The sequence below is a fragment of the Lycorma delicatula genome, chromosome 5 (assembly GCF_047948215.1).
Source record: "Lycorma delicatula isolate Av1 chromosome 5, ASM4794821v1, whole genome shotgun sequence".
In the NCBI taxonomy this organism is placed as follows: Eukaryota; Metazoa; Arthropoda; class Insecta; order Hemiptera; family Fulgoridae; genus Lycorma; species Lycorma delicatula.
This window is the reverse complement of record NC_134459.1, coordinates 64,867,731-64,895,123: the sequence shown is the minus strand read 5'-3', so window position 1 is coordinate 64,895,123 and position 27,393 is coordinate 64,867,731. Positions and strand designations below refer to the sequence as shown.

Genomic DNA, 27,393 nt, shown 5'->3' with positions numbered 1-27,393 from the left:
ATTTAATAACTGGTTTGTACAGATCACTCAGTAATCGTAATCGTACAGTCATGAAATGACTGTAGTTATCACCAAGTGACTTATGTTAACAAAGAAGAAAAAACTAAAATTCAAACAAAAGGGCTCTTCAGTGTTCCTTTAGGTAGTAAGTCCCCATACTGTCCACAAAGCCTTGGAAAATTACATGTATGTAATCAGAACTGACCAATAATTTTAGATAAATAGTTAACTAAAGCAAATTGCAAACAACTAAAACAAATAGTTTTGTTAATTAAAATAAATAATTTTTTATTTGTTGTTTTAATTTTCTGGTGGTGGGTAGGTGGAGTAGATGTATAATGGCCAAGGGGTGGTGGACACCCTAAACAGACTTAAGAATTAAGTAAACCAGCAAGTAATTCAATTGTGATTCAATTCGGGAATGGGATGATATTTTAATTCTCTCAAACCCCCTCAGTTTTATTTTTTTATATGGTATTCATTGTTTAACCATTTGTATACATTGGATTCCCATAACTGGAATCCAGTGCAACTCTAATCACATGTTTTATTTTATTCATCATTTTATTTCTTCTTTTATCTCATTTTTTGGTTACTATATAATTGTTTTAAGTAATTACAGAATTTGTGTACCAAATGATGATGCGGGATCCCACAAAGTTGACTATTGGTATTAGGTTTTATCTGTTTCTAGGTTTTCTTAGCTTTGAGCTATAATTTTTTTAGCTTTTAGGTTTTTTTTTAGGATTTGTCACTGTGTTTTGGTGGTTTATATATATATATATCAGCAATAATATCAATATATTAAGTTATTTCTACTATCACAGGTTTACATTTTTGGGCCAAACCACATAAATTAAATTAAATCACAATAGCAAGCAATCAATAATTCTATCAAATTATAAAAACAAGTAAGAATCTAAACTAAATTTACAAAATTAATTAATTTTAATATAATGTAATACCTTGCTGTAATAAAGCACCATAAATGTACCAAAAACATGTCATAGGTGAATTAAATCCAATACTTTTCTTTAATTTGTTACCTTCATAATATGGACTAGCACGATTAATTATAAACAATACTGGAGTGATTAAAGCGACTGCTGCAACTATACAATACCATGTCTAAATATAAAAAAGAGGGAAAAAAGATTAATAAACATTCAGATCTGTAAAATCATGCAATAAAAATAAATACTGATGAATAAATATAACTATTTAATCCTTAAAAATGATTGATTTTAAGGAAAATGTCGATTTTTAGTATAAGGTTCCTTTCCACCTTCACACATTTGATGGTAAAAGGTGACAACACACACATACTCTGGTTTTCCCAGAGATTCTTCATTGAAAGTCGATCTGAAACTTCACTCGCAAGACTGCTTTAAGACTTCATGATCAAAATAGTCAACTCTGGCCTGTCAATTCCAGTTTTTCTTTGGCACTTATTTATACTTTTCTTATACTCCAGAACCAACAAATGATGCTATTTGATCAGATATTATTCAAGTACCAGTTTTTTAAATAATTTTGCAGTTTTTAAAATGTATAACCATTCTAGACATTATTTAGAAGCATATTGGTTTGAGAAATTTAATAATTCATAATTGAATGGTTCATGAAAAAAATAACTGGCAAGATTAAGCCTTTATATAGGAGACCTCTTACACCAAATGGCCATCAGAAGCTGTAGTTTTATATTCTAGTCTACATGCTAATATTACTCATAACTTTGGTGTTAAAATCTTGCTTGATTTTTTTAAATTTCCTACTTCTAAAAGCTGTAACTTATCAAGTTTTAAATGTTGGCTTTTAGACCTGAAACTCCTGACACAAAAAGCTGTAAAAAAATAGCTTGAACCAAGTTTAAACTTAATTAAACCAGCTTCATGAAATATTATGGAAAAATAAAAACAATCACAGGTATGCAGTCAGAGAAAAGTTAAATAGAATTATTTAAAAATAAGAACCTTAATAAATACTTCACTAACACTAGCAGTGAACGGAGACATAAATAGCAGAGCACGACTCAACTCCTTAGGCCGGGATGACAAAAACACATAAGGCTCAATGCTTATAGGTGATGTAAAATTAACAATAGCTTTTCTTGCATCTGTCACAGTAAATGCACAAGCACCAAGAAAAACCTGTTAACAGTAAAATAAATTCAGATCAAATTATAATTATAGACCATGTAATGATATTAACAATAACAAAAAGAAACTTTTCAGAACTTGCTGTAAGGATCACCAAAAACCATGTAAAACCTTGATCAGAACAGTAGTGCAAACCCAGATCATTACAATAATGATGCAAATACACGAAGATAAATAAATAAAATTGATTCAAAAAGAGTAACCAGCTTGAAAGTATTACTTGCTAAATAAAATCACTCATTAATTAACTACATAGAAAATTCAGGTTTATCTAATATTGTGTAATTAAAAAACACATATAGATTATTTTAAACTAATTGGCTAAGAGAACTTTTAGACCATTAGATAATTTATTAAAAAAAAAGAAGTTAAAGCGCTAATAAGGTTTTTTTCTCATAGGCGGGAGTGATGACGTTCAGCCCAGAGAAGACCACGATGATGCAACTCAAAGGCTGTTTGGCAGCGAGTCAGCAAGTACGTGTTTCGATGTCAGGCTAGTGTATCAAGTATGTTCAGGTTCAAAAGTACCTCGAGATATTTCTTGATGAGAAATTGCAATACAAGAAGCATCTTCAGTACGTCACAGAGAAGGCTTGTAGTGCCATTCTTTGGAATATGACTTGTGGTCAATCCTGATTGGGGTCTTAACTTTAAGACCATGAAGTATTCTGTATAAGGGTGTATGCAAGGCTATTATGCTACATGCAGCGCCTGTTTGGGAGGACAGGCTAAAATTCAAAAGCTAACAGGATATATCATTGAGGGCTCAATGCCTTATATTGTTAATGGTAACAGGAGGTTACTGTATGATTTCATGAGAGGCAACCTTGGTGATTGCAAGCGTGAAACCAATAGAAGATATAATTGCATCTGAGAAGCAACAGCGTTATGTTACTAAGAAGTCTAATGAGTTGACTTTAGAGAAAGTGCAGGAAATTGAACAACATGGCAATGATTTTGGCAGGCTGAAACAGAGGGAATGAAACAGAGAGTGGGCATTATACGCACGATCTCTTTCCAGATGTTGTTGGTTTGCCTCTTGGGTACACCCTAACAAATATGTGATACAATTTCTTTCTGGGCATGTGCTTTCAAAGACAGATTGCAGACTCAGCTTGGTGGACTCCAATATGTGTCCACAATGAGGACTGTTGGATGATGCCAATCATGTTCTTTACATATGTCCTAAGTACGAGCTAATGCACATGGAGACTACTTGCCGGCTCAATATTATCGGGTCGGTGTTAGATCCCCATGTAAATTGGAGGAGCTGGGCCGAGTGGGCGATCGTTGAGAATTTTATCATTTACTTGACAAGGGAAAAGATTGCCAAAGAAGTTTAGGGTTCCACTTGGTAACCTGTCGCTGGGAAAGGAACTTTCATAGGGATCCCACAGTTAGATTCACTAACTGCAATGAAAGACTTTTTGTTCATCCTTGTCAGCTCTGAAATAGTGGCTGTAAGTGATGTAACTTGATAAGATAACATCTGAACAAGTTTTTTTAGCTCACTGCAGGATCCGCATGGCTGATTACCTAAATTTCTAGGAGCTTGTTTTGATGTAGCAGTGGCAAAAGATGCATCTGATTTAACCAGGTTCCTTGAGTTAATTGTCTTTTTATATTTTCTGCGTGCTGCTGGAAAAGATAGCTTCTGCGTGGGAGATTCTGAAAATTGCCTTTTCTTCCTTAAAAGTTGGACAATCTTGGAAGTGGGTTGTATGCAAATCACTGCAATTTGCACATTTTTCATCATCTTGGCAGTTAGTATCTTTGTGGCCTTCATTAGCACATCTAGCATAGATTTCTGTTTTCAAGCATGATGTAGTGTGACCATACCCTTGGCGTTTAAACAATTATCGAGGGTTGGGAATGAAAGGTCGTATTCGAACTGAAAGAGGTTGAAAGTCAGTATAAGAGACGGTGTTGGTTCTTCTATTCTGTTCTGCCTTTTCATTATACATTTCACTTCTATAACATCTTGGGAATGAAGCTCATTAACTATTTCAGTGACACCTATATCCATAAGGTCTTGGCAAAAAGTCAATCCCTGATTCATATTTAGGGTTTTGTGGCATTCTGCACTTATATTTATACTGCCCATATTACAGAGGCGTAAGATAGATCGAGACTCTGTTCATCATTAAAAGTTTCAATCAGAATCAACCCGTCATGTAATTTTCTAATGTTTTTCAGGGAACCACTTGCACCTGTTATAACTTTGTTTATCAAGAAAGGCGAGACCTTTTGGAGTGAGCCATCTTCCTGATTATTTTGGAGAACAATGAATCAAATATTTTTATATTTCATGTCTGATTGCTTTTCAATTCTCTTCTGCAGGATTTTTTTAAAATCCTGAAGCTAATTGAGGCCTCTTCACAAGACAAAATTTGGTGGTTTTTTCAGATGACCACCAACCATCACAGGAATTTCTTGTGGACTTGTAATTTTGTTCCCATAAGTACCATCTCTAAATTTTGAGCACCAATCTCTCTAACTGCTGTCACTCAAAACATTACCATAAATGAAACACTTAGTGGATATGAGTATCACTGTCTCCACTCTACTTAAAAGAAGTATGATCATGTTATTCACCTGACTACTGACAAGATTAGTAACAAGAATTCTATATTTTATCAACCACTGCTTTATTGGCACAATGGAATGGACAGCAAAAGGGCGTGAAACAAAATTAAAGATTGCTGATGGCTGCTGCATGTGCATTATGTTACTATAACAACCATTTTATTTTCAACACCATCATATTTTCAACTTTGGAAGGGTTTTTAAATTACACAAAAATGTACTATGAGAAGAATAATTATTTTGAAAGAATAAACAACAGACTGAACTTATAACTTTTCTGATAGTAAAATTTCACTCACTGACTTCTCATAAAAGACTTACACGTGTCATAGTTCACTAAATTTTACTATACATATATTTCCATAAAACAGTAATACTGTAATAATTTTCACAATAGAAATTTAAAATTAAAGTGCTAACTTCAGTAATAACCATGAACATTAGGTATCTAATACTGAAAATAAAATCATGGAAATAAAATAAATCATGGAAAATAAAATAAATTCAGATAAGTATTACACCTAATAAAACTGATTTAACATGGAGAGGATTCTCCAAAACTAACAGTAAAATCAGTGTTCATAAAATAAAAATGTTTACATTAAGATTAAATGACAGGCTATTGAGCATAATGCAAAAATATTTTAAAGCATATAAATGTCATTCAACAGTACATCAATAAAAGGTTATATTCATTATATCTATTTTTCAGTTATTATAATAAAATTCATTATTGCACTGTTGTTTCTCACCTTTTTATTTTTAACAACATCAATAACTTTGTTCCAAACACCACTTAAAGCAGATTCATCTTGTTCTCCTTCAAGAGTCTAGAAATAATGCAAAAACAAGCACAAAAATAAAAAGTAAAGGTCTACAGAGAATAATAATTCAAAAACATAAAACAAATAAGACTTATACAGAATTATCATAAAAGAATAGTAAGATTTCAGTAGATCAAGGCATTTTTAGAAATTATGTTGGTAACTGTACAAGGCTCTACTCAAAATGTTTGTGTAACATTCATTTTAACCAGTATTTCAATATTTGTATTTTTGCTGAGGTGCAAAAAATATTATTTTATTTTGAAAGAATAAACAACAGACTGAACTTATAACTTTTCTGGTAATAAAATTTCACTCACTGACTTCTCATAAAAGACTTACACGTGTCGTAGTTCACTAAATTTTACTATACATATATTTCATAAAACAGTAATACTGTAATAATTTTATTATTAATAATTTGTTTATTATTACTTTTACTTGTTATTGAAACTATTTAATTATTGTATATATTTTTTTTCCTAATAAACCTGGATATTGGGCAAAGGCCAACAAAGGCTGAACAATTTTGTGAGATACTACCCTCTTCTATAATGTAACAGCAGCGAGTGATGTTATAAAAAACTAAAGACAAAAAAGTCACCTAATATTGTCTTCTTTATATAATATAATAATTTGATCTAAACTATTATATTTTTCATTTCATCTTCAATTCAACCTGTTAGTAAACAACCTCTTCTCATCTATTTTCCAACCCAAAAAAAGTTTTAATTTTAAACGTTTGTAAAATCTTTTGAAGAGGTAATTTAGAAATATTTTTTACTTTATATATTCTTTTACAGTTAGTACAATAAATAAGTTAAGTGTAAGAGAGGATTGTGACCTTGACCTCAGCTTTGTGTACAATTTTTCCTTTACTCTTTCAACACCTCATTCTTCACCAACATTATAATAACCATGACAATCAATAACATATTTGGATTACACTGTTGCATACAAAAATCAGTAGTATATTGTACTCATTTATTTTTTACAGTTATTCAAGTTATTTTCATTGTAAGGAACTGGAAAATTTATCTTAAATAATAATTATACTTTAATAAAGTAAAACTACCTAAACAGTTCTATTACCTCTAATGAATGCTCCATGTACTTTGTTGAATTTGTAAAACCAGACAAACTGGTGTTTGTAGGAACAATTACATCATACCTAATTAAAACAAGAATTTTATTTTTATAAACAATCTATAATTTTAGAAAAAAATTGTTGTGAATATGTTGTTTATTAACAAGCAATTAAATAATCAAATTTTAATTTATGCTGAATTTAACTACATAATTCAAGCTGAATTCTAAGTTTAGAACAAATAGAATGAAAATAAATTTGCTTATATATACAAAAAAAAAACCATTTTTTAATAAAACATCCCTATTGTAAAGTACTGGTAAACCAAATATAGTTAGTGGCTTATAATTCTAGTAACTTTTGAAGTAAACCCCATGTAACTCTACACACTCAACCCAACAGTCCTTAAATGCTGAAAACACTCTCCACAGTTCTCTTTTTGCCACCAGCTATGTTGTTGCATTTGCCACTACGTCTTCCTAGCACTTAAATGAAGACCCTTTCTGGGATTAAGCAACTTGGTGAACAACCAGAAATCATAAAGCCATATTAGTGAGTAAGAAGCCTGGTGAACCTGAGGAATTCTGTTTGGCCAAGAAGTAACAGATATGTGACAAATGAAGAGGATGTATTATCATGGTAGAACTACACTTGTGTGATCCCACAAGTCTGGTTTCTTATGCCAAACTGCATCACAAAGACAGCACACAACTTCTAGATATTACTGTTTGGATATTATGATGACAAATTGTAAAAATAAACAGTCATCATTACTTTTACTTTGCTCTTACTTTGTTTTACTTTTTTCACCTTTAGGAATGATGAAAGCAAGTGATAGCCACTCTGCACATGCCCAAATAATGCATTAGAATTCTATGTATGCCCAATGTAATATGCAGTTTCTCAGATATCAATAGATGATCTTTTATTAGTAAACTAAATTGTTGATGACACATTGTTGATGACATTTAGATTTTAGTTTGTTGATGGTTTGCTGGTCCTTCTAAACTTAAAGTCAGCATTTTAAAAATATTTATACCATTCTTTCATTTGTGTAACCTTTATAACTTCATTTAATCCTGCTTAATCTTATGAAATGTTTCACTTTGGAAAGAATCTTGTCCAGGCTTATGGCAGAAATTGATGCACAAATTTTTTTCAATACATTCTGTCATTAAGTATAATATAACAATGTAAAAAGTGCCTATTACAATAACATACACATTGGCTATTGAACAACAATTGATTTGCTCTATGAATAACAAAAAAAAAAATACAATTGACTTCATGTGTACTAAGTACTATTATCAAGTTTTTAACACTTGCATTCAACAACTTTTCAAGCCAAAAACATGTGATCAGATACTTTTTGAGCAAACCTTATTTAAATATTAATTGCCATATCCATAAAAAAAAAATTATAGATGACCTTACAAAAATTACAAGGAACTCCAAAACACATGTTCTCAAGAATAACAAGCTCCATGCCAGGCTCAGTACGGAAAGAGAGAAATGAAATGGTTTCCTATTGGCTTCTTAACAGAGCCAAATATATTGTTGCATATCATTATGTTAGTCCAACAAAATGTAGGTGAAATTCAGCCCTACAAGTGACACCTTCACCACAGAAATGGCTTTCAACTCAGTAAAGGAATTTAAAACTTAGTTTTTAAGTCATTCCATTTATAAGAAATTCTTCCAAATCTTCCAGAAAAACCTAAATAAAATTTAGAAGCAAATGTAAATGTCAAGCTAGCTTAAATCAAGGTCTAAGATTATTAACTGCCACCAAAATACCCTTTCCTAGGACCAAGATGTACAAAAACCAAACCTGCTAAACAATACACCAGCAGGCCATCTTTAATAAAACAAAACAAAAAATTTTCCAAAATCTTTCTTCATAAACCAACATGCTTATAAAATCAAGAGGCCATCCATCATCTTGAATTGTTGTATTAACTATACTGTGAATTGTAGACCCAACTTTAAACCTGTTAAAATGCATGTTACTCTTTTGCACTTTGCTCTCTAATAATCAGTTAATATATACAGTCTGAGAACAAGGCAAGCCAAAGACTGAGCAAGACAAAAAATCATGAACAACCTCATCACATATAATCATTAAAATATCTGTTACCATGTTTCCAATTTATCAAAAGATTTTATTATAATTTCCGATAAAGATAAATGGCAATAACAGAATAATCAAATTGCACACATATAAATGTCTCATAATTATATCTTCATATCAATAAATCACCACAGAACTGTCAAGTAATTTAATTAGCCTTGAAATAACATGCAATCATATCATATTCCAAACACATTCTAAGTACACAATGAAAAACTTTAGTTTTTCTTTTACAGCTCTATGCAGGCACATAACACTAAAAGTCACCCTAACATAAATATATAAAGAGATATGTCTTCAGACAATGGAAGAGTTGAGCAGATGTGCTCTGCTACATCTACAAAAAGCTACATGAAAGTGTTAACATCCTAATGATGTATTACTGTCATAGTATAGCAGTATAATACTGACAGCATACCCTTATTTTTTCACATTCCTAGCATTATTGTTTAATAAAAAAGTGAAACTATTAAATATAAAACTTACGTAAAATTTAGCTTTGTTGCAAGTAATTTAATTATTTCAAACACAAGTCCTTTGTAGTCAACAACGTGTCCAGATTCATTAATATACAATATATGCCAGGGAGGAAACTAAAAAAAATTTAAAAACACATTTTTTAAAACTGCAAACTCTTCCAAATAAAACCAGCAACTTTGTTGCAATTAAATAACAGAAGAATTACAGATATCATAAAAATAATAAATACAGATAAAAGAGTAAGTGTCCCCATATTTTTTTAATATGCTAAAAGAAAGTAAATAAATAAATACTATTTTGCATTCCTTGTTCCCCAAGTTATTTAAGGGAATTTTCATCATTTAACAACTACATGTTACAAATATGTACTTGTATGTAAATATTTGAATGGATTATAAATATTAAATACAAAATTCTTTCTATGCTAAAAGAATATTATTCCAAATAGAAATTATATAAAATATTGTATGAAAAGAACATATTTCAGAAAATTTAAAATTCCAGAAACAATTTACACCTCAAATGGTCACAAAGAAATTCACTATGCAAGTTCTGTAACTTATTGTTTTTATTAAAATATTTTTAAATACACAAATCACGCAGTTTTTAGCAAACTGCATAATACAATCTATTTAAAGACTCTTTAATAATGGAGTAATCTTAGCATTTCATGTTTACGTATTTATTTGATGGTACATTTTTAATAATTTTACACCTATAAGGAATATTTGCAAATTCTTTCTTCATCCTTTGAAGAAATTAGATTCACTAGAAAATATTGGCCACATAAAGGAATGCCATATTGAAAAATAGTAACTTATCACTTTCAATAAATTAAGTTTTTTTTATTAAAATTGTCTGTCTTGTTTATTATGAAGTAAAGATAGTCTTCAGAAAAAAAACAGTAATTCAATTTTTAACAGAAACTTCTAAAGATATTATTATTACAAAATGGATTGTTAAGAAATAATACACACTAGAAACAAGAATAATATCCACTAACATTTTAACTTGCATACAATTTTAATAAAATTTGTGAAGAATTTAATGCAAGAAATTTAACACTCTTAGCACCATGCCTTTTTTTTTTTTTTTTTTTTTTTTTTTTCTGTTTAACCACTGAGTCCACAGTTAAGCATTACTTCAGAGGATGAGATGACTGATTTGTAGCGTGTGTGAAAATGCCATGCCTGACCGGGATTCGAACCCGGGACCTCCAGATGATAGGCCGAGACGCTACCACTCGCGCCACGGAAGCCGGCTAGCACCATGCCTTTTCTTTCTTTTTCCTGTTTAGCCTCCGGTAACTACCGTTTTAGATAATACTTCAGAGGATGAACGAGGATGATATGTATTGAGTGTGAATGAAGTGTAGTCTTGTACATTCTCAGTTCGACCATACCTGAGATGTGTGGTTAATTGAAACCCAACCACCAAAGAACACCGGTATTCACGATCTAGTATTCAAGTCCATGTAAAAATAGCTGGGTTTACTAGGACTTGAACGCTGGAACTCTCGACTTCCAAATCAGCTGATTTGGGAAGACGCGTTCACCACTAGACCAACCCAGTGGGTTGGCTAGCACCATGCCTAAATCAGTAAAACTTCACCCCAAGCCAGACATTTTTTATTTATTTATTAAGACCATTACGTGTGCATCAAAATTATACACGACATTGCTAAAAATGTATCAGATTGATACACATGGCGCTAAGAGTGTTAACGCATTCAAAATCACTACAGTACTTGAAAAAAAATAAATAAATGAAATAATAATAAATATTTAAATAAATAATAAATTTAACCAAGTGATGATAAAGTTTTACACCACAGTTGTAATGTTCACAATAGCCCAGAAATAAACTTTCTCATCTGCAAGATGGTGGATGACAGATACAAATAAAATAAACGATTTAACTGTATCAGTATAAAATATTTTGACTATGAACCCTGTTGCAAGTCAAAATAGTTTTCAGGGCAGATATGGTCTTATACTTAAAAATTAAACCAATGTATATGAATACATGCTAAATATATATGAGAGGATCTCACATGAAAAGTAGCAACTGGTAACCTGCGTGAACGAAAACCATGTTTTGAATGAGGGAAAAGTTCATCTAACAACACAGGACCTTCTCTTGGATTCCAAGAACCAACAAACAATAAGTCTGTAGCCTTTGTGTCAAGATAATCTTGACCCCAAATTTCTCCAGCAGCTAATTTCCAAAATGTACAATTATCACAAGCACCTTCATTTCTAATTTGTGCCTAAAAAAAATTTTGTTCATTTAAAAATTAAAATTAATAATAATTCATTAAATAACTAGATTATCATATAAAATATAATAAATTAGCATTATCAAAGAAGCATCAAATAAATTACCTGAAAAATCAGTATACCTAGCCTTCGAATAGTATTTACATGATGAGTAAACACAACAACAATATTTAAGTTTGCCAAGAAATAAAGTTTAGTAAACCTATTCCCAAAACCATATACAAATCATTTTTAATGCATGTAATTAAAAATAAAATTTGTGTTTACACTTTTGATGGTCTGCATTAAATTTTTAAGTATAAAGACAGTAGTATGGTTTTACAGGAATTGTTTTAAAGTGGATGCAACAGCTTCTATTGATGTCAGTAATGATTATTATATTGTATAATCAGTTTGACAAGATGGCCTCTAATCCTACAAAGAAAGTTTTTGTGTGCTGGAATTAGGCATAATAGATTTTGTTACTACCATGCAGTGATATTTCAGAACAAAGTATGGTAAACGATCACCAACAAGACAAACCATATACCACTGGAAAAAGCAATTAGAAAACACAGAATGTCTGTGTAAAACAAGATTCTGGAAGATCTCATGAGTTAGAAAAACAAGCTGATCGTGTTCAATCCATGTACCGATGTAGTCCAGGTAAATCAACTAGATCAAGAAGTATAGAATTACAAAGTTTGCAAATGTGGAAAAATTTGGCAGATATGGTTGAAAATAAAGCCTTATAAATTCAATTAACACAAGGTTTAAGTGATGACATAAAGTCTTGTAAAAAGTTTTCTGTATGGACATACAAAACTGTGTTAACAAAAAAGGTGGTTTCTTTCCTTTTTTTCATCATTTAATTTTTTATGACTAGTATATGTTTCATATTAGAAAGATCAATAAATACAATGTATAGTTATATTATAATAAAATGATAATAAAAATTATAATAAAATGAGTAATAAAAAACCCTAGAAAAAGTGTTCAACATAAAAGTGATTCACCTAAAGTGAACATATTTTGTGCAATTCCCACAAAAGTGTATGGACTGGAGGAAATGCACAGTAATCAGAAGAATTTAGTTGGACATGTTAAATGAATAGCTAATAGTTCAACAAGAAGACACTGAGAACTTCATTCTCATACAAGGTGGAGCTCTACTTCATAAGCACCAAGAAACACAGACAGATAAAGGTTTAAAATTATCTGGAACACTTTCCAAGATATTGGATTGGCAATGCACCTAACAAAATTATGACACTAAGAAACTGACCACAAAGAAGTCCAGACTTAACATCTCCTGACTACATTTTGTGGCATTTTATAAAAGATAAAGTTTTTGTCCTGTCTTCCTATAGGTGTAGATGACTTAAAACAATATTATCATAAATACTGTTGTTGTCTTGAACAGGATATGCTTTCATGTGTTGAATGAGTTGCTTTCATTTGGATGAACTGGATTGCCATGTTCATATCTATGTTCATATTCATGTGACTAGCAGTACATTCATAGAAAAATTACAGATGTAAACTTTAAGAAACTTCTTATAAAAACATGTAATTAATATTTCCACATTTAAAAATATTTTTGTTTACAGACCATCAAATTTTTCACTTTAATTTATAATTGCCTTATTATCTTCAAACTCATGAGGATAATGATTTTACATGATTGAAAAAGCACAGGTCAACAAATGCTGTTAACAGTAGAAGTTCTGGAAGATACCCAGAAAATCACTCAGAAAGTTATCTTCACAGGCTGAGCTTTCACTATCTACAGCTTTCAGGGCTACTAAAAAATTACAATTGCATGCTTATCGCATCACTGTCATTCAAGCACTTTAAGAAGTAGATCATGGAAAATGTTTATAGTATTGTCGTTGGTTTCATTCTCTTGTTGATGAAAACGGTATTGAAATTTTGGATCGTATTTATTTCAGCGACAAGGCATGGTTTCACTTGGATGGTTACATTAACAGCCAAAACTGCCAAATATGGAGCGCTGAAAATCCTAACACGTTTCATGAACAACCATTACATCCAAATTAATATTAATAAAATTGTTATTTGGTGTGCAATTTCCAGGTGTTGTGTAATAGGGCTTTACTTTTTTAATAAATCTGTAGATGGTGTGATTTATCACAATTTTATTACACAGTTTATTGCCATATTAGATTTACACAAACGAGAATGTTGGTTGCAGCAGGATAATGCAACATGACATACTGCTAATGAAACACTGGATATGTTATGGGAATTTTTTGGCGATCATGTAATATCAAAAGGGTTGTGGACGCCAAGATCCCCAGATCTTACCCCAGCAGACTTTTTCCTTTGGGGATATTTAAAAAGTGTAATTTTTAAAAACAATCCTCATACACTTGATGAATTGAAGGCTAACATTGAAAGTGAGATTTAGATATTACTGAGCAAACATTACGAAAAGTGGCTGCAAATTTCATGAAACGTGTACGAATCTGCATCGTGACACAGGAAATCATTTTGAACATCTACTGTAAAATTATCAAAGGTAATTTGAATATTATTTTATAAATATTTCATTAGCATTCATATTTTTGTAAAAAATTCACATTGTCAAACAAAGGGGTTACGTCCTTTTTGAAACACAGATTTAAGTTACTGTTCAGGAGACCTGAATGAAAAAATATAACCCAAAATCTTGTCAAAACACCTTATTTGTTAGGGTACTTTTGATAAAATAAATTTGGCTACATATGTTATAAAATATACACCACCTTACAGTACTTTTACCTATATCATTTATATCATTCTTTCAATATGTTATGCTGGTGCCCTCAAATAGGATAATAAATTGCAGTGAGAATAACATGTCAAATATATGAACTTAGCCACAAAATCTTTGCTGTTGAACAGAAATTTCAACCAAAAATGTCTAGTTAAGTTCCTTTAGTTGAGGAACATTTTTCACTACACACCACACAAAATCATGTCTAAACATTCTAATAAACAACAAGTAAATTATTAATAACAGTAGTATGATATCTGAACACAAGAAATGACAAGAATATTGACTCATGAGGCTACAGTTATCAGTTTATTACAACAAATCAAGTACTTATGAAAATGGGTAAAAATAATGAAATACCACTAGTGATATTCAGTAATCATTTTACATTTTATTGTTTAATTACATATTTCTTTCCTATATTACACTTAACTTACTTATCAATAATTAACCTTTTCTTATTGTTGATATAATTTATATAGATATAATTGTAATAAACATAATACTTTTATACACTTGCAAGTATGCTTACTTATATTTATCCTTACTTAGTACATATACTTACTGAAATAAAGTTTAGAAGAGTGTTTCTACGATCAACTTTGGATGGTTTGATAGCATCCCATTCCTCATCAGACACTTGTTTAGATAGCTCCAACTCATCTTGAATAGATTTTTGTAATGCCAAACCTAAATTGTTTAACAACTCTCTTAAACGGCATAATACTCCACCCTAAAATAGATTAAATAATAAGATTAAAAAATCTATACAGTGTATAACAAAATTTAATTCTTTGTTGAAATTATACTCACAACGGGATGCAACTCTAGTCTTTTATTTCTATATATAGAAATAAATATTGTAATTACCAAAAATAATTAAATCAACAAGATATGTAAAGATTTTGTCAAAAAATTACATATAAAATTGTGTATATAATAATGTTCAAAAATCATTTATTATCAAAGAGAAACAATGACTACGTAGATTTCACTAAAAAAGTTACAATACACTTAATTTTACCTAATTTAATCTAAATTAAATTAATAGTAGTAATAAGAAAGTAGTTTAATGTCTATTTTTTAAATTGCTGCATTATCTTGTTTTCAGATTTAAACATGTAATTGAAAATGGGTCTGACTTTCATCCAAAAGATTCTGGTTTTAAAAATTTAATCAGTCTTGACATTTCTGATGCACCGCAAAATTCATTTCTTACGACAAAAGATGTCTATAATTTGGTATCAACTTGTAGATGCTGAAGTGAAAAAGGAGAATTCAATAAGTTTTCCAAAATTTTGGCCATTTTTTACAATACAATTTAGTATATTTATTTAAAACATATATATACCAAGTGGGTAAAAGTCAATTTTCCTAATTACTATAAGCAAACAGTTGATAATTGAAGTTTAAAAAGTTTTATATTATTACATCCAAGAAAATGTTCGAAGTAGCAACATTTAACCACCCAATTACACATTTTTTTCAATAATGTTTTGTTCTAATTTATAGAAATCAAGTGAGTTTTCAACTGATAGCTTGAAGCAGTTCAGAGCATTTGGATTAAAAGAAATTGATGGTCACAGAATTTGATGGTCAAACAATTGCATCCTATTCATTCAGGAAAAGTTTGAATGAGGTACTCTAACTTGAAGATTACAGCGGGGAGGTGCTCAATCTTATTTCCAAGCATAGGGATTGCCACTGTCAAAACACTCATTTAATAGATCAGGAATAACAAGATTTTGTAACATTTATGAACCACCTACTTCATTTCTGTCAAAGAAATAAGGTCCCAATACTCATATTTTTTTTTTTGTACCCATACCAAACTTGAACTCCAGGTAAATTCCTCCTCCATTATTATGTAAGATTTTCATCAGATCAATAAGCACAATTATAATGGTTTTCTAGGTCATCCAATTTCAATCATACTTCATCAGACCATATCAATGAGTTGTTTTATAACGAATAAATTCTTCACAAAATTCTACCCTTGAATCAAAATCATCTTCATGAAGTGCAAAGTAATTTTGGCTGATAACACCTAAAACTTAAATTCCTTTAGAATCTTTCATAAACTTTTTCTTGGTATTTTCAGCCTAATAAAAACCATTTTTGCTGATGTCTGAAGAGATACTCTGGTCCCTTGTGCGTCTCAGAGTATCCTTGTGGTATACCTTACTATCAGTGTCTTTTGGCTGTCGGTCGTGTGTGTACCTTCCGACAGTATCGAGGTTAGCTGATCCTAAGTCTGTATTCACGAATAGCGCAATTTAATTTAGACTCAGCATCTGTAGCTTGGCTACCGTGTGATTGGCGTGGATTTGTACGACGCGTACTCGCCTCAACGCGGCGAAAGGGTGGCAACGACTGCTGGTTGTTAGTCCCCTTGACAGAAAAAAGGCTCTGCCTTTTAGTCCTTCTGCGCTCTTGTCAGAGTGAGGGCCGTAATCAGTGGTTCATTGTTGTACGTCTAGTGCATCAATCAATCCTTCCAGCAGCGGCGAAGAGGTACGTAGCGTGACAGGAGAACGTAAGGGTCTCCAGCTGCCCGTACTCGCTGCGGGCAGTCGTCACACAGCGGGCTTGCCCAAACCAGTTTATAGGAGACAGCGAGAATTTCGTCAGTTTTCAAGTACGTTAGGGAATCTTCGGCCATGTCGGAGTTCCAAGTAGTAAAGAAGTCCAGGTGGAAAAGGAAACCAGCGCCGGTGCCGTCGACTAGCTCCTCAGAGGACGAGGTAAGCGACGCGATGGGCACAGGGGCACCCACCCAGGTGCGGTCCTCCCCTGCAGTCGAGGCATTCAAAAATTCAAAGGGCAGACCTGGTAGTTCTGCCCTGCTGTTGAAGGTAGTCCAGGAGGACCTGGACTACTTGGTAGACTTTTTTTCGCTTTCCGGCGGAGTCAGCTCGGGCGCGAGGAAGACAATTCTCCCCCGGCTAGGTAAGCTGAGGGAAGCTTTTACGGCGGTAATTGAGGGTTTCGAGGCGTTGGCCTCCAAGCCCCAAGAGGTCAAGGCTCCCAAGGTGGTTGTTCAGGCCCCAGCGCAGCCCAGGCGCTACGCTGAGGTCCTGAAGACCAAACGAGAGGCTAGCAAAGCAGTGAAGAAGCCGGAGGTAATTTTTGTTAATAAGGCAGAGGACTCCAAGACCACGAGTCAGGAATTGAAGCGCGATTTCCGGGAAGCCCTTCGTGGCGACTGGAATCGGCTTAGGATTCGAGATATAAGGGAGACCAGCAAGGGTTTAGTCGTCGTTGCGGATAACAAGGAGACGGTCCAAGTCATCAAGGATTCTCCAGCGGTGCAGAAGCTTGAGGTTAAGGTGGACCCCAAGCGGTTGAGAAAGCCCCGAGTCATATATGACATCGAGCGGGGTCTCTCTGATGAGGAAGTTCTGTCTCTCAATCGGAAGCAGAATACTAATTTGGATGCGGCCACGTTCAAAGAACAGTGTAGGTTAGTCTCTAAGACTGGAAAGCGTGATGCCCCTCGGTATCACGGAGTATTTGAATTAGGTGCTGGTCTCCACCAGAAGTTTTTCTCCGAGGGTAGGGTCTTCGTCGATTTTGCCTCTTGCCGCGTCAAGGAATACCTTGATGTGCAGAGGTGCTTCAAATGTTGTAGGTTCGGCCATAGGCCCAACTTCTGTAAATATGCGTCGGTCTGCGCGCATTGTGGTGAGGAGGGCCACAAGCGTGACGACTGTCCGCAAAAGAAGGAGGCTCCGGTCTGCGTTAACTGCAAGCGGTTACGTAGAAACCATAGGCACTCCATCAATAGTAGGGAGTGTGGTAGTTATTTAAGAGCGGTTGAGGTCTACTTCAACTCGCTCGATGGTTAGGTTCGGTCAACTCAATGCCCAGGGTGCCTATGCGGTCCAAGTAGAGTTAGGTAACGTCGTTGAAAAGCGGAGCCTCGATGTTTTACTTCTCCAACACCCGTATGTTGTCAAGGGTGACCTGCCAGGTTTTTCAGGATGGAATAAGTTCCATGTAGGTGATAGTAAATCCGCCGTTCTGTGCAGGAAGTCTATTGATAGTATCTTTGTACGGCAAGCCTCTGACACGCATCATGTAATTGTTAAGCTTGCTCTGGATGGTTTCGACCTAGTTGTGGTTAGTTCGTACTTTCAGTACAGAGATCCCCCTGAATTACATTTGGAAAGATGGGATAGAATTATTAGGCTGGTAGCGGGTCGTCCTATTCTTATAGGAGTTGATGCGAATGCCAAATCGCTTCTTTGGCAGAGTGGGATCACAGACGACGGGTGAGAATTGCTAGAAGGCTTCATCGCGCAGCATCGTTTTGAGGTGTTCAATGTCGCCGGCGAGTCGGCAAGCTTCGCCGGCGCGGTGGGATTGCGGAGGACCTTCCTTGGTACCAACATTGATGTTACCATAGACAAGGATATCCCTGGTACGATTCAGAACTGGTCTGTAGTCGATGATTGCGAAAGCGACCATCGGCTCATAGTTTTTGATTGGATAGGTGGGCTGCGCGATGTCTTTAGGGCGGACGCCCCTGTTCAGCAGGGGCGCTTCTTGCACAGGCGGGCGGATTGGCCCAAGTTTTCCAATATTCTTGCGGCCAGGATGCGGGTGTTCACTCGTACCCTGGACGAGGTCCCTCTAGATAACCTGGCAGAGAATTTCTCCTCTGCGGTGGTTGAAGCCGCAGAACTCTCAATCCCTCGTAGTACGGGTAGAGAGAGAGTTGCTGGTTGGTGGTCTCGGGACTTGACTGCGATAAAGCAGGCCGTGGGCCGACTCAGGAGAGCCGCACAGTGTGCGCGAGGCCTTGTTTGCGGAGTATCGTCAGAAAAGGAACTAGTATTTTCATAGAATTAGGACTTCTAAAGAGATTCCTGGCGCTCTTTTGCTCAAGAGTAAGGGAATAAAGACCCTTGGGGTGTTGTTTATCGTGTACTTGGTCACAAACGTAAAAAGGACAGTCTTCTGTCGGCTCTCTCGACCCAGGACGGCGTTGTTGTTGAGAAAGATCGTGTTCTATCTCTTCTGATGGACGATCTGCTCCCCGATGATACAGAGATTGGTGAGACCTCGTATCACCGGAGAGTTCGAGCGGCGGTTGTAAATTTAAATACGGACTCTGTATCTTTGGAGATTACTGAGGCGGAAGTCCGCCAAGTAATCTGTAGCCTTGCTAGCAACAAAGCCCGCGGATATGATGGTATCACGGTGGAGCTCCTTGTTCGCACCCTGCCTGTAATTCTTGGCCCGTTGACTAGGGTGTTCAATAGGTGTTTGTTTGCCGGGTATTTCCCGGCTTGCTGGAAGCGTGGAATCTTGAAGCTGTTGTTCAAGGGTGGCGACAAGGACCCCACCGTTAGTTCTTCTTACCGTCCTCTGACGCTCTTACCAGTTGTTGGGAAAATTTTCGAGAAGGTACTTTACCTCCGCATTAATAGTAGGCTTACTTTGAATCACATGCTGATGGACGACCAGTATGGCTTTAGACCCGGTAAGAGTACAGACGATGCGATTATTAGGGTCCTGGATCTGGCTTCAGGCAGTGAGTGCAAGTATGTACTCGGTGTCTTCTTGGACATATCCGGGGCATTTAATAACTTGTGGTGGCCCTCTGCCTTGTTTCAATTGCAGAAGCGTGGTTGCACGCAGGAAGAAATTAGGACTCTCTCGAGTTATTTCAGCGAAAGAACTGTTGTCCTTCGTGACGGCAGTTCGCAAGTAGGAAAGACCCTGTCAAAAGGATGTCCACAGGGCAGTGTATTAGGTCCACTCGTCTGGGCCATCGAGTTTGACTCTCTCATGCGGCTGCGCTTGCCCGGTGGCTGTCGCGTCATGGCTTATGCCGACGATGGGCTGCTGCTGGTTGAGGGTAGTTCGCGTGCTGAGATCGAGCTAAGAGCGGCACAGGCATTTAGGGTTTTGCGGTTGTGAAGTCTTCAGCATAAGATGGTTTTCAGTGCGGAGAAAACCACTATGATGTTTTTGAAGGGCCGTTTAGCTGCAACTCGCCATCCGCGGGTTGTGATGGACAGTCGTTCAATTAGGTATGTCACCCTTCAGAAATATCTGGGTGTTATCCTTGATGAGAGGCTTCTCTTCAAGGAGCACCTTCAGTATGTGGCGAAGAAGGCAGTTGACGCTTTCTTCGGCGTCTGTAAAGTGGTCCATCCCGATTGGGGGTTGAATTTCCGTACCATGCGGATTCTTTATAAAGGCGTTTGTGAGGCCATTATGTTGTACGCTGCGCCCGTCTGGGCTCATCGTTTCCGGTACCAATGTTATAGGGACATTCTATTACGAGCCCAGCGTCTTCTTTTGTTAGCGGTTGTCGGTGGTTACAGGGCTGTCTCGCGAGAGGCAGTAACTGTGATCGCGGGCATCAAACCTGTAGATATTTCGGCTACGGAACGTAGCCAGCGATATGTTGCAAAGAAGGGAGGCCTTCTTACTGCTGGGCGTATGCATGAGATTGAAGACCAAGGTTTCAACTCTTGGCAAGATAGGTGGAATACTTCTTTAACAGGTCGTTATACGCATGGTATATTTCCGGGTTAGCGGTTAGCTGGGTATCCCCCAATTGGCATACCACTCAGTTCCTTTCAGGACATGGTGCCTTTAGGGATAAATTGGCAAAGTTTAGGTTGGTTGATTCCGGCTTCTGTCCGGACTGTAGGGTCGATGACACCGTGGACCATGTCCTTCACATATGTCCCCGGTTCGAAGCTGAACGTACCAGAGTTGCTAGGGAACTCGAGAGAGTACTCTATTTTGGATCTACGAGTCAACTGGAGGACTCGTAGAGACTGGACAATAGTCTTCCTTCGCTTCCTCGGCCTGAGCAGGGCTGCCGAAGGGATTTAGTAGGTGATAGGAACCTGGGTGGCTAGGGACTGCCTGGGCAGTTGACTGGCCGAAGGTAGGCGCTTAAGGCAGCGTGCCTCGGTTAGATGTATTGGTGGCATGTATTTAATCACGCTGTCGGCGGAATTGCGGCCGTTGTCGGCGGGCGGGATTATTCTTGCCCGGTGGGTGCGGTCGCGCTCCGACGGGGGCACTAATGAGCTAATGACACTGTCGGCGGGGCGTCTCTGGGTACTGCTTTGGTAGTATGCAGGGGAGTCTTGGCGGCGGTCTGCGAAAGATGGTGAATGTCACACGGGACTCCCTGATGGCGCTGTGCGGGAGTAGGTGTTAATTCCCCTCTCCCGGGCAGACCGGAGCGGAGTCAGATAGAAACTCATTTTGAGTATTAAGCGGGGTTCTTAAGGGAACTAGGTCTAAATTTCGATGTATAAAACTTTAGTGGGATAGTTTGTTTTGAGGTTATTAGTACGGATCTGAGACATTCAGAAAGTGGCTCTTTAATAGTTAGTCTAGGCGCGGGGTCTTCGATCTGCGGTTAGGCTTCTAGCTTAGTTCCTGAGGGCAACGTGGTAGCTGCAGGTGTCCGTTGTCTTCATTGTGAAGGCATAAACACGAAAATCTATCTCGGGGTGAACTTTACTGATGCAGATGTCCCTTGGGGCATCTGCATCGGTGGCATCTCTGCGGGGCCTGGACTGAAAGCTGTGGTGCGCAATCAGTTTGAGGGCGAGAAGATGTCCTCCGTTAAAGCCATTACTGCCTAGGAACGGAGGGGGTGGTGTAGCGACCGGACACGCTACGAGGTGGGATCTTCTCTCCTCGGGGGGGAATCGAGATGATGTCTGAAGAGAGTCTCTCTTGCGATTGCGGATGCCCGGCGGCTGTCGCATCGTGGCTTATGCCGACGATGGGCTGCTGCTGGTCGAGGGCAATTCGCGTGCCGAGATCGAGCTCAGGGCGACACAAGCATGTAGGGTATTGCGGTTGTGGAGTCAGCATAAGATGGTTTTCAGCATGGAGAAAACCACTATGATGTTCTTGAAGAGCCGGCTCGCTGCTACCCGTCAGCCGCGGGTTGTGATGGGCGGCCTTCCGATTAGGTATGTGTCAGTTCAGAATTATCTAGGTGTTATCCTTGATGAGAGGGTTCTCTTCAAGGAGCACCTCCAGTTTGTGGCGAAGGCTATAGATGCCTTCTTCGGCGTCTGTAGAGTGATCCATCCCGATTGAGGGTTGAATTACCGTACCATGCGTATTCTTTATAAAGGCGTCTGTGAGGCCATGCTGTTGTACGCTGCGCCCGTCTGGGCTCATCGTTTGCGGTTTCAATGTTATAGAGACATCCTGTTACGAGCCCAGCGTCTCCTGTTGTTAGCTATTGTCGGCGGTTACAGGACTGTCTCGCGAGAGGCAGTTACTGTGATCGCTGGCATTAAGCCAGTAGATATTTCGGCTACAGAGCGTAGCCGGCGGCTTATTTCAAAGAAGGCAGGCCTTCTTACCTCCGGGCGTATGCGGGAAATTGAAGACCAAGGTTTTGATTCTTGGCAAGCTAGGTGGGCCGACTCTTCTACTGGTCGATATACGCATGGTATCTTTCCAAATGTTAGGGATTTGCGAGCAATTAGTTGGGTTTCCCCCAATCGATACACAACTCAATTTCTTTCGGGACATGGTGCCTTTAGGGGCAGTCTAGCGAGGTTTAGGTTGGTCGATTCCGAGTTGCGCCCGGAATGCGGAGTCGAGGATACAGTGGACCATGTCCTATATACTTGCCCCCGGTACAAAGCTGAACGTACCAGAGTTGGTAGGGAACTTGAGAGAGTGCACTCCTTTTTGGATCTGCGAGTCAACTGGAGGACTCACAGTGCGTGGACGATTGTGGCCAGCTTCCTGAAATTCCTCGCCCAGGGCAGGGCGGCTGAAGGGATTTAGGATTGGAACCCGGGTGGCTAGGTTCTGTCTGGACAGTTGATTGACCGAAGGTAGGCGCTAAGGCAGCGTACCTCGGTTAGATGTAAGAGATGTCTTTGAATTGGAATTAAGCTGTCAGCGGAGTTGCGACCGCTGCCAACGGGCATGCCTTATCCTTGTCCCGGGGGTGCGGTCGTTCTTCGACGAGGGCATTTTGTGAGCTAACGACACTGTCGGCGGGGCGTCTCTGGGTGCCGCTTCGGTGGTATGCAGTGGCGTTTCGACGGCGGTTTACGAAAGATGGTGAATGACACGCGGGACTCCGCGATGGAGCTGTGTGGGAGTAGGCGTTTATTCTCCTCTCCCGGGCAGACCGGAGCGGAGTCAGTTAGAAACTCATTTCGAGTAATAAGCGGGGTTCTTAAGGGAACTAGGACTAAATTTCGCTGTGTTAAAACTTTTTAGTGGGAAAGTTTAGTTATAGTGGTTGTTTAGCTCGGATCTGAAACATTCGATAAATTGGCTCTTTAAAAGTTAGTGCTAGGCGCGGGGTCTTCATTCTGCGGTTAGGCTTCTAGCTTAGTTCCTGAGGGCGACGTGGTAGCTGCAGGTGTCCGTTGTCTTCTTTCTGAAGGCATAAATCTGAAAACTACTATCAGGGTGAATTTTACCGATGCAGATGTCCCTCGGGGCATCTGCATCGGTGGCATGTCTGCGGGGCCTGAACTGAAAGCTGTGGTGCGCAGTTTGAGGGCGAGAAGATGTCCTCTGTTAAAGCCACTACTGGCTAGGAACGGAGGGGGTGGTGTAGCGACCGGACACGCTATACAAGGTGGGATCTTCTCCCCTCGGGGGGGAATCGAGATTATGTCTGAAGACACTTTACTAATGTCTCTGCAACAGGTTGTTTTCCTACGCGCAATTAGTTTTAGACCTGCAGTCCTATGAGATCATTGCACATTTCTAACATTTTAAAATTTTCTGCCCTGCTCAAGCAAGTTGACAAGTTAATAGTGAAATTCTTCAGGGACATTAGTACACTTATTATTTTTTCATCAGCAATGAAAAATTTGTTTTGTGTATGTAAACCACCACTATTCTCACTCAATACAGATACAAAAATGAACTAAACAAAAAATTTCTGCCGTATCATTCAGCAGTAATTATACCAGCTGAATGCTAATAAGCAAAACCAAAATTTACCATTTCTTACAAAATTTAAATATATATGCTGGGGAAACTGACTTTTAATCAAAATATATTTAAAAATCACTTATGTATAACTGCTTAAATTTTAGATGAAAACTCACTTTTAAATTATATGGAAATTATTTAACCAGAAAATTTTTCCAGTTTATTACATACCACATTTCTCAATCCAATTAGTAGTAGCAATCACTGTCAAAAAAGCAAGTTTTCAGCCATTTTTAGGGTTACAATGTGGATTGTTACCACATATATGCCTACCTTAATATTGGTGGATGCAATGCTAGCATCCCAACCCTGTAGGGGAAGACACCGGCCTTGTGACACTTCTGGTCGCCACACCACCCTCCCTGTTCCTAGCCCTGATGGGCTTTAATGGGAGTCGTCTTTCGCCCTCTAACTTTTTACATCTCATAGTAATAAGCCAGGCCTCGTTGGGATGCTACCGATGTAAATGTCTTGTAGACATTTGCATTGGTGATTTTTCAACTCAGCTTTTGCCTTTGCTGTAGGCATCATCCAGACATCTTGAATGTCCTACATCATTTCCCTCTGAAGTAGCTAACCAAGTTTGTGGAAGCATGAACCCCACACCTAGTTCTACATTTTAAACAACCAAATTCGTAAATGTCTCATAATAATCAAGGCAATAGAATAACAACATAGCACCAAAAAATGTTATTCACAATAACAAAATTTAGACCTAGTTCCCTTAGTGAACTTAACTTTCAGTTCATACCCCTGACTTAGTTTCATTTGTGGACTCCAGTCTGGTCTACCAGGGAAAGGCGGACAGACCTCCAACTCCCACTCAGCTCCATCGCACAGTCCTGTATGACTTTTAGTTTCACTACTACCATCATCGAGATGCCGCCACACATTATGGCTACATGGGATCCATGCAATGCTAGAAACTCAGATGTCAGCAGGAATACAGTATATGTACACGCTTGCACAAGCACAGCTGATTACGCAGATCTGCCACCATAGCAGCACTGCGGCCCACCACTCTCAGGCTCCAATAAAAGAGCGTACACAAGAGTGAATTTTCAATTTATTGTCGACCACCATCAACCACCACCTGGAGAAGACCAAGAAGAAGAAGAAGAAGAAGAAAAGATGGAAGAAGACAGAAGTTCCCTGGCCAGCTCAACATGGGAACTCCCGGCAGCTGCCAACTTCCCCACCGAAGCAGCAAACCTGGCCAGCCCGCCAAGGGAACTGCTGGGCAGCTACCTTCATGCTCTAGCTTGCCAGGTTTCAATTGTCCTGGCCAATGGACTCAGTTGTAGGAGCGGGCCAATCGTGGGGTAGCTCAGGGAGAACTGTCTCAGCCAGATTGGCAGAAGACTGACACTGACCCGACAGTGCAGGGCTCTGGAGGCCACCACTGCCACATTGTGGTGGGGACTCAACTGCCGCTAAGGGGAAGCCCAGTCTGATTTCAATGAATGAGCAGCAACTCCCTGACTACAGCCGAGTCGACTTCGCCAGAGACCAGCTTCGGGCCCAACAGCTCTTTTCAGAGTTAATACAAAAACAGTCCTTTTCAGGATCACCACTCCAGAAACCTCAAACAGCCCTTTTCAGGGTTACCACAAGGTTTTAAATTACAATATGCCATCGAAGCCATTTGGCAACAACAATAGCCATTTTCAGGGCTACCATAAAGTTTTAAAGTGCCACGTGCCGTCGAAGCCACTCGGCGACAGGATCAACAGACATACATAGTAAAAATAATAAATTATTTTTAATGACAATGATATTTTGTTAGCAGATTTTGAATATAATAAATAAATAAAATAGATATGATTTTCAGTTTCAGTCAGTAGATTTTTTGTTTTTCAATTTGATAAATTTGTTTTATCAGATTGGTAACATTTTAATTTTCATAAATCCACTGTTTAATAGCATTTATATGTTATTGTTTGACAATAATGTCCAAAAATGTTTCACGCAGATAAACACAAAATGTTTGTTTCATTTTTCTTCTGATATGGTATAATACTAAAATCATGGAGTGTTTTCAGTAATGAAAAGAACAGTAGTGAATTAGTGCGCAAGGAATTAATTATTTTATACATGAGGTTGATATTTATTAACAATAATTTCTAAAAATGACAACTTTAAATTAAATGAAGACACAAACCAAGTGCATGAGTAACCACCATATAATGTTAACTTACAAAGCAAGGCGAGGTTTGTGTTGTAACATTATACATGAATGCTATGTTCATTCCTTCTTCAAACTGTGATACAAAACTTGAAAAATTAGCAGCTCTAGCAGTTTCAGAATCTCTTATGACAAATAAACACTGTAGTGTAGGATGTAAAACTTTTTCAGATTTTGCCTGAAACATACAATAAATTAGTTAACAATATTGAAGTAAAATTCATGAGTGTGGCTGAACACATACTTTAAACAGTGATAAAAAGAATTAATAAAAATTACAGTAGATCCTATTAATCCACTACTTTTTTTTAACCTCTGGGACCACCTTTAGGTATCGCTTCAGAGGATGAGATGAAATGATAATTTTGTAGCACATAACCAGGATTCGAATCCAGGACCTCCAGATGAAAAGCCGAGAGACAGTACTTCTCGTGTCATGGAGGCCAGCCTATTAGCCTGTTACTAAGAGAGACAAATACGATCACACTATCAGATATACAGGATAAAGAGATGACAGTTCATATACCAATTTTTTTATTTGTGGTAAAATTTATTCCAGAATTAATAATAGATAATAATAACTTATTTATGAATAATAGTCTTTTGAAAGATAGGTAGCAGAATTTAGAGAAGGAACAAGTTAAAAAAAAATTCTAGCTGGCACCATTAAAACAAAAGTGAAGGAATCAGTATTTTCAGCCCACAAGGGAATTTTGCAACAGAATTCAAGCAACCTGATATTAAATAATGTCAGAAATTTATTGTAAACTAGAAGTTCATTGATTTTTATGTGGAGAAGTGATGCACACATGCTCTAACTTTAATATAATTTTTTTTCTACTTTTATATTTTCTACATCAATATTTTTCAAAATCAAGTTTTGAATAGTCTTCACGTATAAAAATAATATATATTAATAAATTCTTGGTAAGAAT

The 27,393-nt window shown here is 37.1% G+C and overlaps 1 protein-coding gene across 2 annotated transcripts in view; it reads right to left on the bottom strand.

Annotated features, from left to right (window-relative positions):
- The window catches only part of Ir93a (Ionotropic receptor 93a), a 55,750-nt gene that overhangs the window by 13,750 nt on the left and 14,607 nt on the right, over positions 1–27,393 (bottom strand). For both annotated transcript variants that reach the window (XM_075366307.1, XM_075366308.1), the window contains 8 exons: positions 26,472–26,636; positions 14,870–15,037; positions 11,321–11,536; positions 9,274–9,380; positions 6,662–6,740; positions 5,498–5,575; positions 1,995–2,150; positions 966–1,128 (listed from right to left, as the gene is read on the bottom strand). In XM_075366307.1, the coding sequence (XP_075222422.1) occupies positions 966–1,128; positions 1,995–2,150; positions 5,498–5,575; positions 6,662–6,740; positions 9,274–9,380; positions 11,321–11,536; positions 14,870–15,037; positions 26,472–26,636 (1,132 nt within the window). The remainder of the gene's footprint in view (positions 1–965; positions 1,129–1,994; positions 2,151–5,497; positions 5,576–6,661; positions 6,741–9,273; positions 9,381–11,320; positions 11,537–14,869; positions 15,038–26,471; positions 26,637–27,393) is intronic.